This window comes from Euwallacea similis, chromosome 2 (genome assembly GCF_039881205.1).
Source record: "Euwallacea similis isolate ESF13 chromosome 2, ESF131.1, whole genome shotgun sequence".
NCBI classification, from domain to species: domain Eukaryota; kingdom Metazoa; phylum Arthropoda; class Insecta; order Coleoptera; family Curculionidae; genus Euwallacea; species Euwallacea similis.
This window is the reverse complement of record NC_089610.1, coordinates 7,080,388-7,096,532: the sequence shown is the minus strand read 5'-3', so window position 1 is coordinate 7,096,532 and position 16,145 is coordinate 7,080,388. Positions and strand designations below refer to the sequence as shown.

The following is a 16,145-nucleotide window of genomic DNA, read 5'->3' as shown; positions in this document are numbered from 1 at the left end:
TACCTCCCGTAAGGCTCTGGAATTTTAAAAATGCAATTTCAATAACCTTCGTTTCCAGGGACTTTCAAAATCGCTAAAATTAAGAGAAATGCTAGTCCATATCTCAGGAACTAAAAGAGTCAGAACAACTCTCCTTCTGCAAGTTGATAGAGTTCGTTAAGCTGATTAATCTGATTTGTATTTTTAATTGAATCGCCATTCAGGTTCCCATGAGATTGACGCTTAAAATTTGAAAAGTTAAACTAGCCATAAAATTGGCCACTTCACGTCCCATTTGCAAATATTCTGAAAAAAGGAGAAATTGCGTAGTTATTTTTTGCCAGAAATAGCTTTCCGTGAGGGTGAATATTTGGGTTAAAACATCGAAATTTCAACAGGGATCGCGTATAACATGTTTTAGAATATCTAAACCGCACAGTTTATGAAATCCAAAATCAATATCTGATAGTATCAGGGAAAAGTGAGTTGATGATGGCCCTGGAGAACCGAAACGTCGTATTTGGAAAATAGCACCCCAAGGTTCGTCCAAAAGTGCCCTAAAGTAACAATCTCCTTCAAAAATAACTAGGAAAAGCGCAATTTAGAGTATTTTTCAGATATTCCTGGAAGTGTTCGGAATTCTGAAATTTTTAGAAATGGAATTTGATGATTATTTTTATGCGCTACTTTGCATCCCATTTAAATCACCTATCAACTCCCGAAATCACTATAGTGGGTCTCGAATTTGGGACACTTGGTATAAAAGAGAATGCCCCTCGTTACTTTACTTTCTTTAATTGCTTGATGGTTCAGCCTTTGACTCTGCAATTATAAGCTCAAATGTATGGGAGCCAATATAAGAAAAATGGCTACTTTTTTCTGTCCAATCCATTTACATTACTGTGCCAAGGTCGCTAATCTCGTTTTCTTTATTATACAAGCTTAGACGAAGACAAGAGATCTGACATTGATCCTGCTACCCCAAATGATAGATAGACTCTGGATGCAGCTGACACGTACGTTATATGCTCTATATTCATTTAACAAAGGGTATCAGAAAAGGATGAATATATGCTGCGAAGCAGTTAACAGTAGTTTTGAGTCATAGGTCGGAATAAACAGTGGTGGCAAATGATACTTTACAGAGACAAAATTCGATAGATGATAAATCCGGGTATCTGGGTCATCAAGGACCGAGAGACCTCATCTGTCCAAGTGCAAAAGTGGGACTCCGGGTACACCCCTCCTTTAAGAGTATGTGCCGATAGAGGAGAGGTATAAGCCACGCAGTAATTCATATTTGCTTTGAGACAGGCCGATTGGAAAAGTGACCAAAATAGATTCTGATATAAATTGATTTTGTTATATACTTTTTTAAGTGTTCGGATATATTTTTGTGAAATTGCGGTTTGTTGTCCACTTCCATCAACTTTTCAAGAAGTTCAGATAGAAAAAAAGGAAACTTTCCCAGAGAAAATGTCTTGAACTATTGAAATGTCGGTACAAATAACTAAGGAGCTTTCCCCGCAGACGCAGATGGAGCAAAACAGGCAACAAAGTGATGAGTGATCTGTCCTATATTTAAACATGAAATTCGAAAAATCATTTGTTTATTCCTAGATGCGATCCAGGAACATCATTACATCAACTGTTCACAAGTAATCGAAGCTATTAATTAATAACAACATTTACTATTTTCTGCTTCCTGCAAATTGATGAAACATGCATCAAAATTACTTACGGTCAACATTTTTTTTATCAATTTAAATCTGTTTAAGAATAACAAATTTATTATCGACATGGCAAAGTTCATTTCGAGAAAGCAAATAATTGATAAAAATGTAAGGTTCCCATATAGAATATTAACTTTAGATAGTTCCATCATTAATCATTGTATATGCATTTTAAGGGTAAATGTGTATTGTCCTTTTTGAGGGTAAACAACAGATCCTAGTCATAATACCAATAATCAGTTGACAATGAACTGACTAATAGACGCTCTTTATTCTCAATATCTCATAAGGTACTAATGTCTAATTATGAACATTAAATTCCCGCTAATTTGGCGAATGCAATTTCACTCTCTATTTTCAATGTATCACGTTGAGATACATTTCTTTTTGGTAAGTATCGAATTGCTAAGATTTTATTAATTTCAATCATGTTCATACGGACATTTCTAGAAACGTTTCAGATTGAAACTAATTCATGCAGACGGAATTCACTGAATCTTCATAGATTATCACAACTTAAAAGAAGAGCTAATTTCATGACTAAATGCAATTTGGTACGAAAAAAGCGTAAGTGCTTTTTTTCTCATCCAGATTGTATTGGTGTAAAACTATCTAGAATTTTCGACGCACGAGTTATGCATGGTTGTAAATAAACATTTTTTTCCTTGAATGTAGATAAACATGTAATTTTATATATTACTCCCTAGGTAATAAATTTGTTTAAAGGCTTTATCAACAAATGTCATAGGTCACCTTATAATCGGCCTTTGATAACGTGTTGTGTTACTTTTAGTCCAAACAAGTTGAGCGTTTTTTTTAAACTTATTTCTTTCTAATAGTTTCACTCTTGTTTTTAAAGCCAACCAAAGTGCTATAAGGTCAACCCTATGTAGTCATCTAATTGTTGATCTAAAATTGAACTAGAGATATTGAAAACATAGACATTTAAGAGCCTTGGGAATTACAATACAAGTAAGATAAATTAAGTAACATTTGATGAGGCAAAGGCCTGCAAGATATGCGATGCCTTTATGGCGCGGGGCTTCCCATTGCGATAATCAGACCGAGGATCTCCTATAGATCCGGGTTAGCGGGTTACAGGCAAGAGATTCTTTACTCAACCCGGACACATCTATTCTTAAAAAGAAATCGGTATTTCAGCGGAGACCTAGTGGGAGTCTTCACAACTTATTGGGAAACCTACCAACTCTTGAGTGAGATAGAATATTTTCCTTCACAAAGAACATGGGCCGTGTTGCGAAAAAGGAAAGGGCTTACATGGAGTAAAAAGGGATGGACTGAGGAACGAAGAGTAATCGCATGCTTAGACCCGCTGCGTTCCTACTACTATTGCTAAGGGAAATGATACCTCTGAAATATGTCTGTAAATTCTATTAATATATTTTAAGAACTTAAAATCTAGTTTTCTTTATAATATTACTAAAAAAATAAATTGGAAATACACTAAATCATTCAGGTCTTAACATCCTCCTTGTCATTATCCTTATCCCCGTCGTAGAACTCATTTTTCGGCTCCACCATTTTGTCCTCCAAATCCTGATTTATTCTCACATCAGGATCATCTTCCTCTTTAATTTGCATTTCTTCTGAAATGGCCGGGCCAGGCACATCGTGCATTTGCACACTCGGCGAATTCTGACACATTTTAAGGTTGTCATAGACAAACCTAATAAAGCTAATTTTTGTTAAGATTGTATCAAGGATTAAGGGAAAACATACTTGGTGATTGTCTCTAAGTACTGTTTGCTATTCATATTTTCCCGCCTTGTAACAACTTCAGGGTGCAGAGTAAAATCTGGTGCAAAAAACTCCAAATATTCCGTATATGGTAGCTCATTAGAGATTGGTTCGTCAACCAAAAGGGAAGTTTCATAGGTCCAACATCTGGCCACATTTCTTAATGTATAACCACCTCCTCCAACCACCAAAGTGGGCACGTTGAGGCTCTTTACAAATTTAACACACTCTCCATGACCTTTTGTGCTTAAAGAGAAACATCCCAACCTGCAACACCCTTCAGATAAAGAGCAAATTATCAATCATAGCAACCTACCTATCCCCAGCCAAGGAATCAGCCCCACATTGTAGGACTATAGCTGAAGGCTTGTAAAACTCCATTACATTTGATATAACAGGTTTAAATACCTGCCAATAGCTTCCATCATCTATACCTTCCCGCAAGGGGACATTTACAGAGTAATATCTACCACTTTCAGCACCTACTTCATACATATCACCAGTTCCTATTAAAAATAAAATTTTAAATCCTCTATTGATAGATATATACAACGAAACTCACCAGGAAAGAAGTAATTGCCATACTTATGAAAACTTACAGTCATCACTCTATCGGTAAGGTAAAAAGCCTCTTGCACACCATCACCATGGTGCACGTCTATGTCAATATATAGAACTCTAGGGTGATATTTTAGTAATTCTAAGATTCCTATTACAATATCATTTACATAACAGAAACCAGAGGCTTCGAATTTTTTTGCATGGTGAAGACCTCCTAAAATATTTTATTGGCTTTATTTTTGTGTGTCATTATTGGATTGTTTGCTAACAGACCTGACCAATTGATGGCAATATCACAATCATTATTATTGAGCTTCATGGCTCCTTCCAAGGAAGCCCCTGTATATTTTGAACAAAAGTCGAAAAGGCCATAAAAGACAGGACAGTCATCACCTACATTATAGTGACTAAGGCTTTTTGTAAATGAAGATATATTTTGAGGGGTGACTCTCTGAAGGAAATCTGAAAAATATAGACAAATACTGCTTGTAGGGGGATCTCATCAAAATACTTCACTTGATGAAAACACACATACAATTCAAAAAGTCTAGTTTACAGATTTACATAATGTAGTGTTATATGGATGTATAAACCAGGCTTTAAGTAATGGACACCTTTAAGTATATAATTCACTTGTATACTTTTAATGAGACTTTCACACTCTTACCAATGTATTCATCGGAATGAAATCTACACATATCATGTGCGCTAGCAACATAAGGCCTATAAATCTGCATTTTCTTATGTAAACCATAATTTAATATCAAGCTATGTATAACTGATAGGCGATGAGGTTTCATAGGGTGTCCAGTGCCATAATGAAAGTTCCCCACATCGGGGTTGAAGAAATAAGATACACGCTGCTTAGACATGACTACATGGACAAATCTGAGATATTGTACTCCACTATCTGCTTGCAAATCCACACAAAAAGTAAAAACAGAAAAGCGACTACTAAACGTTGGGTGAGTTGGTATCTTTCATCCATGCTTTTATGTCTGGCACCGCTTGCTGGATAGTGATGGGGTAAGAAATATTAATTTGGCCATTTTTTAATAACTTATTTTTGTAAAAAAATATTTTTTTAACGAAACTATTAATAAAAAATGTATTATTATTGTTATTTTCAAGGACAATTCTGCTTATATTGGTTTGGAAATACTACGTCAATGTGACACTGAGAATACAAGCCACTAACAGCAATTGACCGATATACACGTATTATGGATATTAAGGCAAAAAATAAGAAATGAGGCAACGTTGTAAGGGGTCTGATCAAATGTTATATTGTTTTTTTTGTTTACAACTGCCAGAAATGTAGCAGAGAAGATAATACGAAAAATGTAAAATTAATATGTAAATTTTTAGCTAAAAACTATTAATAAACAAATTATTCGCTCCTATTTCTAACCAAAACTCTCATTGATGTCACTTAGTACAAGTATTAGTAGACCTTTTTTTTCTCTGCCAAACGTCAAAATTGACGTGTTTATTACGTCAAAAGTCTCCATTTCTTTCTATAAGGGGTTATGAGAGGATAGTCCCAAAACATTTAAAATTCCGATAAATTCCTTATAATCGGTAAGTTTTTCAATAAAAATGTGTATTATTCAGAAATTACCTATCGCTATAATCACCTTTAATTCATTATTGCGTGAAATTTCTTGTTGAAATTACTTTGATGCTTTAACATACACCTTCTTATTTAGGACTCAAAAATGGCAATCAGACCAGTGTACCGGCCCAAAATCGTCAAAAAACGGACTAAGAAGTTCATCAGACATCAATCCGACCGATACTCCAAGCTAAAGGTGTGAGAAACCCTCAGCATCCCTAAATTTTTTAACTCCCCACAGAAACATCCCATAACCTCATTTCTCTGTTTACTTCACTCCATAAATATTAATCTTTTGTTTCTTTGTAGCGAAACTGGCGTAAACCTAAAGGTATTGACAACAGAGTTAGGAGGCGCTTCAAGGGCCAATATTTGATGCCCAACATCGGTTATGGCTCAGCTGCCAAAACTCGTCATATGTTGCCTACAGGGTTTAGGAAGGTTTTAGTACACAACCTTAAGGTAAGCTCAAAAATACGTAATATGTGCTCTCTCTGAATAATGTTATACGTTTTTTTTCATTTATTATTTTGAAGTTTCATTATTTCATTTGCTCTTTAATTGGGTCTATTTACCTATGCTAAAATATAAGGATTGAATTCTGTCTTCTTAAGCAACTGCAAATTACCAATTTGTAAAGGGGATTTTTTTGGTTTTAGGAACTTGAAGTTCTAATGATGCAAAACCGCAAATATTGTGCTGAAATTGCACATGGAGTGTCAGCCAAAAAGAGGAAAATTATTGTAGAAAGGGCTCAACAGCTGAGTATCAGAGTCACCAACGGTCATGCTAGATTAAGGAGTCAAGAAAATGAGTAAAAGTTTGGCTTTTGTTTTTATTTAATAAACATATAAAAAGGAAGAAATAGGAGTTTTATATACGCGAGAATTAGTTGCTCCTTTCTACTTTGCTGCTAAAAAATAGATACATCAAATACTTCTAAACAGGTATATCAATCTAAATGAAGAACATTCATTGTTAAATAAATGATTGTCATTGTTGTAATAAATTAAAATCTCTGAATACTTTATTCATTATCACTCATTTCATGATTTAATCGTCAATGAAGAATTGAGAAAGCAAATTAAGAGCACCAGCCACAATGATAAATAAGTGCCATAGAGCCTTCATTGTAGTCAGTTCTTTTTCTTTCCTTAAACTTGCCAATTTCAGGAGGTTTGGCAACATGAAGATGTAAACTAAACCACTTAATGCACCGGTATACCTATTATAAATATCAAATTAATAAGTCATATTGTACTAGATTTTTTTCTCTTACCTTATTAAAGTACCAATTTTAGGCAAAAAACAGGCGAAAAGTACACAGATAAATAACAAGCAGCCATTTAAAACCATCACTCTACCATAAGTAAAGTCTCCAAATCTATAGTTTTTGAAGATTTGGTTAATGTTTCCCAAAATGTCCTTTCGCAGCATGAAAGATATGAGGGGAAATACTGTAAATAGCTGAAACAACAGCAACACCCTGGCTATGATGGTTAGAATGTCGTTTTTGCTAAAGTTATTCAGGATGTTCTGCAAATACTATTTCACTAAAGTTCTTAGGTTGTACAAGAAACTTACGTCTTCAATGCAGGATTTAGCCAAAGGAAAACTGATGTAAAAAACTATCCCAATAAAAAGATAGGTGAAGGTGATTAACCCGAAAGCTATAGTGAGGTCTCTTCTCTAAAATTAAAATGTAACGTTGCAGATTACCCCTCAGATTTAATTACTATCATTAGCATTACATTATGTTCTTGTCTCTGGTTGTTCCTCATAATAGCAATAATGATATTGTGGATAAAATAACTCAATGATAACATTCCACTTAAAGCAGTGAAACTGGACTTGAATCGCCACTCTCCCAACCAGTCTGTCATGTTCACACCCCAGCCGAAGGCTTTCACAGCCACAAAAATTAATAAATACAATACACTTATTGTACCTAAAAAGAAAAAATTACATGTGAGTCGAATAAGTTTTTCATGCATTTCGTGCCTACCCACCTAAACTATTGAACTTAGTGAAGAAAGTCGGAGATTTAAAGTTTAACACACAAAACATTATCACAGACAAAATAATAGGGACAGTACTGTATAAGTCCCAAACCCTTTCGATCATCGATTCGTGCCCCATTTTGGTGGTTTCACTAATGACCTCTAGCCTCACAGTCGAGTTCATCCGTGCTTCGGTGGGACATAACACTGTTACGTTTAGCGATAAAGGGTCTATAGGGAGAGTGAAGAAGCCTATATAAAAAAAGCAATCAAAGTGAAAGTAACAATGGGTTTAGCGGATACTTACCATAAATAAAGTAGACAAAGTTGTACAGGAAGTTTGACATGAGGATCATATAGACAATGTCAGCTCCAAGGAGTACTATCACTGAAAATATTTTAGCTAGGACTGCGGCCCACTGGCCTAGGAGGTCTTGACAAAGATGGCTTACTTCTATGTCTAGACCGGGCATACCTGTAAACATCATTTGATTGAGGGATAATGGAAAAAAGGAAGTTTAAAACTATATTTAGGAAATCGGGAATTTCTAAGAAAAACTCTGAAGTCCGATAAAATAATTAAAACGTAGTCGAAAAGAGCATGAAATTTTCTATCCAATGAGATGTCTTTCAAGAAAATTGGGAAGCCGACAGTTTCCCAGTCGTTCCAAGACACCCCATCAAAGGTATCAAGCGTCGGGCAAAATTAGTTCGAGGCGCGTTACGATGGATGGCACTGAATTAAGGACTATTTCCCCGTTCGCTATTAAACACTTCAACTTGAAGTTAATAGATGTCGCCACGGGAATGGGAAGTGTAAAATGGTTAAAAAAATGCCAATTCGCCATTGTCAAGAATTCTTTAAAATTAATATTAATAATTGAAGATTGTGTTCCAGAGAAGTGTGAGTTTAGAATCGGTTAATTGGGACACGGCAGCTAGAATATTGCAGCCTCTTCGCTAACGTTTAGTTTAAATAAAAACAAACATTTTAAGGCCTGAGGAAATTTAATGTTCAACTAAACGAAATGTTACCTAAGAGGTTGTGATATTCTTGTCTTGCCCTAACTCGTCGACTCCAACACACATAATTATATTCGTTCCTTAATTGACTTTCCTGTTTATTCGCGTCTTGCGGGCGGAAACGATATGATCAATACCCAGACTCATTCTCAGTTGTATAGCGCAATAAATATCTCACCATGCTTCTCGTTTACGGTAAGTAACAAATGGCATGTATAAAGGCAAAGAGCTGCCACCAGGATGTTTACGGCTATCCCTGGAAAGAGCCCAGCCATTTGGATGCCCCAGGACATAGCTAGCAGTGAAGAACCCATGGTGGTGTTCCATATTGCAAATCTGGAACGATCAGGTTATGTGTTATGTCATTTCGTAGCAATGGCGATTTATCAAAGAAAACTTTTTTTTCTGGTGATTTAACTTTAAATACTGTTTCATCAGACAGAGTATTCCATAAAGACACTTAATTAGTTCATTCTTTGTATCTATTTATTGACGACTTACTTGCTTTTTTTCGTGCACGCATTCTCTAATTATGTGATTTTTAATTGAGTAAGTTATTATGTTACTCAAGTCTAGGTCAAGGGTATGTGGTCGTGAAACTAAATGGCGCAGTTACTGTTAAGAGCACTACGCAAAAAATGGCAAATAATATCGGTGTAGTTACAGAGATTGAAGACCATAGAGATGAAACGTTTTCGAGAGAAGAAATTCTAGATCGCCTTATTTCTGGATGCAATCAGTGCCGGCCTTAGCAACTGTGGCACCCTAAGCGAAATTTTTAATCGCCGCCACCCTATCCCCAAGAAAAACGACCGACCAGGAAAGTCCGCCGCCCTTCCTGGTTTGCCGTCCTGAGCCCTCGACCCATATTGCCTCCCCTTAAGACCGGTACTAGATGCAATTATCGCTGGCTGTTATTTAATATACTTACATGGTCACCAAGGAGCTATGAGTGTGTTTTTCTGGTTCTTTGTAATCCATGTAACCGCTGTAACTTCCGTTGCCTGAAGATACCGGAGATTCCAGAATGTTATTGGGGTTTGATTGTATGCTCATCTACACAAAAAGACAGAACTGAAAATGTTTAGATATCAAAAAGTGGGTAAATTTTCTCCTTATTATGCGACTGCGAATAGAAAATTTGTTTACATTTTCGATATTTTTATAGTTCCAGATGTAAAAGCCAACTGTGGCACAATGGGATTGTACGAGAACGATGAAATAAATTATTATGATGTCCAAAGGAACCGCTAATGAAATGCTGATACGTTGCTTCATTTAATGTCAACATCACTAAGTTCACTGGTCAAACCTGCATGAACTGAAGCAGACAAAACTCACCGGGTCATGCTTACTAAATCCAGTAAATTCCGGATAACACTCCTCCTCAAAAACTAACTTCTTGGCGTTGTAGAGATCCAGCACTGTTGACCCAAAATTCGACCCAAAGGCAAGTTTGCTGAAATAGCAAAGCGACCCCGATTTAATTACTTAAAAGAGTAATTTAATCGAGTAAACGTGAATGAAGAAAAATTCAATTTAGCAACAAATCACTACTATTCAGTACCTTTTTTGCCTTTCTCCGTACTATTACTAACAGAGTTTATACAGCTAACAATATTATTTTTATATTGTTTAATTGACGCAGCAGTAAGATCAATAAACTATAAATTAATAAACAACTTACCACTCAAATTTCCTTCTACTGGATGGTGCTGACGCAACTTCGTCAGCGGCAATGGGTACTTTCAGCACTGGGCTGCAACTGACGTCTTCATCAGACTCGGTGGAGATTTTTGAGGGATTGAAAATGGCCCTGAAACCACACCTCAATCAGAAATATCTGCAAATGGCGACTGAGAGAGATTTGAGCCAACTTTAAATACAATGTTAAGAAAAATAATAATTAGCAGGACAATTGAATCAATTAATTCATTGGAGTTATATGATTGACGCTCTTAATTGGACCATCTGGAACAATCGGGTGATGAGAGCGAGGATTACGCTACAGACATGGTGACGCCAACCTTTTATAAACAACATTTTTTTGCAGCAATACGCCTGGAAGTGTCGTTACATACCCGAAATTGGAAGACGATGAAGAGCTGCAGCTGGAACTTAAGAGCGGCTGCGACTCATCTGAGTCTGAGTCTCTGTTTCTTCCAGCGAGGACTTTCTTGTAGTTGCGGATCGGGTCTGCAAGGAGAATTCATCCAGAGCTTTCCACACATTTCCCATGTAATTCCGCTTACCTTTCATTCTTGACCTGTGCGCCTTGCTGGAAAATCCCTCCTATGAACCTGCGGTACTGTTAACGTATTGAACTACTTTAAAACCATCAGCCAACAGCCAACCAGTCATTATCACAAAGTTACCGAAAAACACACAAATTTCCTCACAATTTCTTTGAGATTGGTGCTCTGGCGAAACCCGAATGACTACTAAACTTGCCTCCAGCGAGGATTTTTGGACCGCTGATAACCACACGATTGATAAGGGAAATCGCCTTCTTGGGTCTCGAAGATTCCGATAAACTGTTTCGTGTTTGTTTGTTGATGATCCAAATGGGTCGTGATGAGGAGGGTTAAATTCTTCGGGTTCCTGATAGGGCCGCGGAAGAACCTTCGAGTTTGTTGTTTTTGGTGTGATAATCAAATTTAATTGAAGAGTTGAACGCATCCGCTCGTTTACGGATAAATCTGGAACCGAGCTGGTGGCAATTAAGATTCAGTTATTAGCGCGGGGATTCTGGAATTTCCTCATTTTAGCGGCAAACCTTGGCCGAATCGCCCAATGGAAGCATGGATCGTTATCGAAGTACTTCATTCTTCCTAAAAGTTACAAAAACAAAGGAGACTACATGCGAGAGGTCAGCGATTTAAATGTTTTTAGTTTGCTTCCATGTGATGAAAACCTACTAAGACTTGCATCAGATGATGTCGTCACTCGTAAGTTTTCTATTTTTCTTTTAAACAGGATAAATTGGATTTTTATAAGTCGTAAATAATTTGTTTCAAAATAGCTTTGTGTGTTTATTTGCAGAGAAGTCGTTCAAACCCCATTACGACCTTATTGCGTGGACGTACTGGTTTTGTTGATAAAGGCTCTTCTGAGCGTTAATTTGAACGTCTCGTAGCTTTGATTTTTCTTCTTTTTTCTGATTTTTCGTGATTCAAATATTTTTCTCGCCCTTAAACAATGAACGAAAAATTTGAGTTCAGTTGAGCAGTCCCATCTGAAAATTTATATCCGCTAATAAGTTGTGTCTTAAAATAGTTTTCCGTGATGGTACCTGCAGCACCCATTACAACGTTAAATAGGTACCTGTGGTGCCGTTACATGCTGATGAATGATGTTCTGCTTTTGTGAGCTAGATGGCAACTTCATTCCTGCTGAATTGCAATTATTATCGCAGAAATGAATAATTTATCCTTCGCCCAGTGGGAATGATTAAATTCGGCGGTCTAGAAGATGAAAAATTATGGTTTTTAGTAAAGCGAGCATTCCAATGCAAAACGTAGTAGCGCTAGTTTCGATTCTTCTTAGAATTGTTAGCAGAAAAATCGAACGCGAGAGATGTGTGCGAATACACTTATAAGAAAAATCGCTGTTTTTACCGTTCAAATTCTTATTTACCACCACTGTGTCGATGTCGTCGAATTATGTACAGCACCATCGATCTTGAATCATATAGCTGTCTTTTTTGTTATATAAGCTTAGCTGAAGTCGGAAGATGCCTTATCGGTCCTCCTAACCTAAGTAGAGAAGCAGGTTCCAGATGCAGTTGACACGTACGTCATTTCTTCAGCTTTCGTTTGAGAAACTGTACCAGAAAGGGATGGTTATATGTTGCGTAGTAGTTAACAGTCTCTTGGACTTATAGCTCGAGACGAGCAGTGGTGGGAAAGAGACTTTAAAGAGACAAAATTAGATAAACAGTAGAGCCACGGAGTAAAAAAGCAATAGTCCTGCTTGACTATTATTTGATGCCAAACACCAAAAGCGCGATAGAGGACTTCAGGCACGGGCTCGAAATCCTCTGCAAAGACGAGATTTTTTAGCAGGTAAAACCCCACACAAGGTGGTAGTACGGACTCCAGTACCATCTTACCGATAAGATTTTTTATTCCCGGGGTCGCGCCCCAAAAAAGAAAAATTTAAAAAAAACAGTAGAGACTGGTCGTTAAGGACTGAAAGGGGCACCTCATCCGTCCAGGCTCGAAAACAGGGTTTCGGGTATCCCTGAGAGTAGGTACTCTAATATGTTTTTACGTTGAGGAAATATGAAAGTTGTCATTATCTCATATTTTCTATGCCGAATATGGTTTTGATGTGAATGAAACAATAGCGACTCAAATCTATCGAATCTTCCATGTCATGGTATGCAGCAATTCAGAGCCATGGAATTCATTGTCATGGCAATATCATGAACCTTTTATGAAAACATTAATTTGCTTTGTGTTAGCAGTATTAGCGTCAGTTATCTATCAAAGCTCTGATTCTTAGTAAATTTTGTTATGGGAAAAATATCGGTATAATTTAATGCAAAACATGATACATGACGTGATATCTACATCTTTCAACTCGCTCTCGAATCTCCAAAATCAACAATACATGTTAGTGAAAAGTTATTTAGTTTAGAAAAATTTGTGATTATTCTCACTGTACCAAGTTCCTGTCATTATTCAAGCGATGCTAGGTCAAGTACTCCTTGATGATATAGCTGTCATTGTCTTTCGCGTGAAGTTATATAAAGTCAAAGAGCATTATCTTTCTCTTGTTACCCGGTGTGACGTAAACCAAGCATTCTATGAAGCAGTCGCCCAATTATAATTAAGGATAAGATGTGTGAAAATAGAGGTGTTTTAGTTGAGCGATTATAACTTGAAGTGGGAGAGTTTTTGCGCATGTATTTCCAAGTTTGGTCTCCCAAAAAAAGTAAACTCAGGGCCGGAGTTTGATCAGCCCGGTTCATGGCCATAGACTTAATCATAACTATACATATACACCTTTATAAAAACAGGAATTTTACGTTATAAAACTGTAAATTTTGAACATAAATGAAAATAAAGTGCGGAAAAATTCGGGGGCTGCCCGAACTGTCCTCGCCAAATGCGGCATTGAGAGGATCAAATTGATATTTCATTGAGTTGAAGGTCGAAATTGGAAATCTTAATGGTGGGCTTTAAAATCAACATTAAAAAGGAAAAGATACAGTGGCGCAGTCGATTTCTTAATAGGTAAAATCGTCGAAGACATTAATGGGCTTATTGATTTTTTCTTCTTGGTAGCATTTTATTGAGCATAATATAGATTTCTTAATGTTCTGCTAACGATACCCTCCACCTTTGATGTGACTGATCGTGAGCAGAATTGTTTTATGGATTTCTTATTCATCCTCCTACCTCTTCGATAACTCTCTGTTTGCTCCCAAGTCCATTGTGCACCCATAATCGAAGTGATATTCTCGAAGCTATAGCTAAACCGACATGTGTGAATTCCTCCCCGTGTCCCCTCTTCTTCATAACTTATTAAATAGCCTTATCACAAGAATTTCTAGCCATATTTCAGCTAAAAGCTTCCATATCGATAACCCTTCCCGCATTTCGCCTATAATGTCTTTTACGAGATTTTACATTCATTAATATCCGTCATAAAAGAAGCCATTGCATTATCGGACAATGCCTATTAGGTGCTAAGTAATGTGAGTTCAAGGAAAGGGGGGGGGCAGGGAAAATCTTATGCGAAAATATTTGAATAGATTCCACGTTCGGTACGTCCTGCAAAAGGACGTACGTGAGGAAAAGTCGATAGTAGCTAGGAGCTTCCCTAAGTTGCATACAAAATCGGCTAAATTGGGCAGTACCGGAATGCGTGGTTTTGGTGATGTAACACTGAAATAGGAGAAGGGGAGGGTACGGCTCTGAATGAATTAAGCTGTTTGTAATTCTGATACGATTGATTGATATTCGTCCATTTTCCCACGAAAGGCAATTTACCAATGCAGATCGCGGCGTGAATATCGTAATTCCCAAGGCCTTATTCATATTGTCGTAGCATGAGTCGTGGCAGACAACAAAAGGCACACACATACAAGAGTGAATGCTGCGCGGATTGAACTCGAAAGAAGTGCGAAAGATTTTTGGGTCATATAAGGAATAAATTACGACCGAGAACTTCACCTTTCATAACACTTACACATTCTAATCGCATCGGAAATCTCAATGGCCGTTGACCAAATTTACTAAAGAGGAACGTCGAAAATGGCGATGGCGGGCCCGTTTCAATTATTGCTTCCACGATAAAAAAATTGCTCGGCTATTCGTAGTTATTCAATCGAAAAAATTATGTTTCTTTAATTTCTTTTGTTAAGTAGGTCGCCACTCGGCCGAGCTATGCGGATTATTTCAAAGTCATCGACAAAAAACATGTGGGAAGGGACACATTTTACAATGCAAATATCCTTTGATGTGTTCGGAATTTTTCGTAGAGAAAGCGACGTCCAAAGATCGCTCTAGATAGATAAAGAGCGGTCAGTTCTGAATGTCACCCGTCCAGAAGTTGACTAGACCCGACGGGGTTCAAAGGAGAAAACAGGCCATTTTTCCTGGGTGTGGATATTTCATTTTTTCGTGCATAAATTAATGTATGATGAATTATAACAGAAATTAGCGTGTTGAAAGTCTCAGGATCTTAAATAAATAGGACAGTAGCTCCGTTCCCCTTTTGGCTAAGATTCAAGTTTACAGAGTGTAACATTTAACCTGGAATATCGAAATACCTCGAATACTAAACAGCCTGCAAAGAAGTGTTTAGTATTGAACTTTAATCACTCTGAAAGAGAAATGTATTGGTGCTAATTTGATTTCTCCCACTTCTCTCTAATTTAATTAACCCCTACCCCACCCCCTGAGGTAGGGTGGGGTGGCGGTTAACTTTTTTTTTCAAATCTTTTTAATTTCAAATGGCAACCCCCATTTTTTTACAGATTCGGATAATACGGCTAAAAATAAGAAAAATTTGATTAAATATTTTTTTCGATTCATGCTAGAAAACACGGCATAGAACTTTTGCAGTTAGCTCGGTTGGTACCAAACAGGAAAAATCCATTACGGAAAACGTTAGAATGCGGAAACGGTGCCAAGATTGTCACTTTTTAGGTAAAAATTTGATTTGCTGGCCCTAATGGAGTGAAAAGGAATGGGGCAGGGAAGGGAAAAGCGATAGACAGGGGAGCGAGAAGCAATGGACTGGGGAATGAAAAGAGGTGGAGAGAGGGAACAAAATGGAGCAGAATATGGAGCAAAAAGAGGTGAAGGGGGAGCCAAGAAAACAGTCCCTAAAAGCCAAATCCCATGGCTGTTACCTTCTTATTACTGAGACTACTCCTAGGACGGATTTCGCATTAATCAACTTTCTTCTGTGCACCTCCTTGTAAGAGACTTGCAGCCTGAATCGAACAAATTACTAAATTCA

The 16,145-nt window shown here is 37.1% G+C and overlaps 3 protein-coding genes across 3 annotated transcripts; 1 reads left to right on the top strand and 2 right to left on the bottom strand.

The window, feature by feature from the left end:
- Positions 1-3,124: 3,124 nt before the first annotated feature.
- HDAC3 (histone deacetylase 3) lies at positions 3,125-5,168 on the bottom strand. Its single transcript, XM_066404920.1, has 6 exons — positions 4,699-5,168; positions 4,305-4,493; positions 4,033-4,245; positions 3,787-3,976; positions 3,453-3,737; positions 3,125-3,399 (listed from the first exon to the last, which is right to left on the bottom strand). Exons 1-6 carry the CDS (start codon positions 4,901-4,903, stop codon positions 3,186-3,188), a joined length of 1,296 nt encoding a protein of 431 aa, XP_066261017.1. The 5' UTR covers positions 4,904-5,168; the 3' UTR covers positions 3,125-3,185.
- Positions 5,169-5,496: 328 nt separating this feature from the next.
- RpL32 (Ribosomal protein L32) lies at positions 5,497-6,511 on the top strand. Its single transcript, XM_066401640.1, has 4 exons — positions 5,497-5,612; positions 5,741-5,842; positions 5,956-6,108; positions 6,306-6,511. The coding sequence occupies exons 2-4, from the start codon at positions 5,750-5,752 to the stop codon at positions 6,462-6,464; spliced, it is 405 nt and encodes a 134-aa protein (XP_066257737.1). The 5' UTR covers positions 5,497-5,612; positions 5,741-5,749; the 3' UTR covers positions 6,465-6,511.
- LOC136416453 (neutral amino acid transporter 9-like) lies at positions 6,472-11,408 on the bottom strand. Its single transcript, XM_066401632.1, has 12 exons — positions 10,922-11,408; positions 10,751-10,865; positions 10,357-10,485; positions 10,011-10,128; positions 9,601-9,725; positions 8,848-9,005; positions 7,954-8,121; positions 7,656-7,898; positions 7,398-7,594; positions 7,231-7,335; positions 6,926-7,182; positions 6,472-6,871 (listed from the first exon to the last, which is right to left on the bottom strand). The coding sequence occupies exons 1-12, from the start codon at positions 10,926-10,928 to the stop codon at positions 6,700-6,702; spliced, it is 1,794 nt and encodes a 597-aa protein (XP_066257729.1). The 5' UTR covers positions 10,929-11,408; the 3' UTR covers positions 6,472-6,699.
- Between the last annotated feature and the right edge of the window lie 4,737 nt (positions 11,409-16,145).

Bases quoted from the DNA above. Each gene is read 5' to 3' on its own strand.
- HDAC3 (XM_066404920.1), bottom strand. From the start codon at position 4,903: ATGTCTAAGCAGCGTGTATCTTATTTCTTCAACCCCGATGTGGGGAAC. The intron at 3,977-4,032 runs GTGAGTTTCGTT...TATTTTTAATAG, and splicing joins TGGCAATTACTTCTTTCCTG to GAACTGGTGATATGTATGAA. The intron at 3,400-3,452 runs GTATGTTTTCCC...TAGCTTTATTAG, and splicing joins TACTTAGAGACAATCACCAA to GTTTGTCTATGACAACCTTA.
- RpL32 (XM_066401640.1), top strand. From the start codon at position 5,750: ATGGCAATCAGACCAGTGTACCGGCCCAAAATCGTCAAAAAACGGACT. The intron at 5,843-5,955 runs GTGTGAGAAACC...GTTTCTTTGTAG, and splicing joins ACCGATACTCCAAGCTAAAG to CGAAACTGGCGTAAACCTAA. The intron at 6,109-6,305 runs GTAAGCTCAAAA...TTTTGGTTTTAG, and splicing joins TTTTAGTACACAACCTTAAG to GAACTTGAAGTTCTAATGAT.
- LOC136416453 (XM_066401632.1), bottom strand. The intron at 8,122-8,847 runs GTGAGATATTTA...TGATGTTTACAG, and splicing joins TACCGTAAACGAGAAGCATG to GTATGCCCGGTCTAGACATA. The intron at 7,336-7,397 runs GTAATGCTAATG...TTTTAATTTTAG, and splicing joins ACCAGAGACAAGAACATAAT to AGAAGAGACCTCACTATAGC.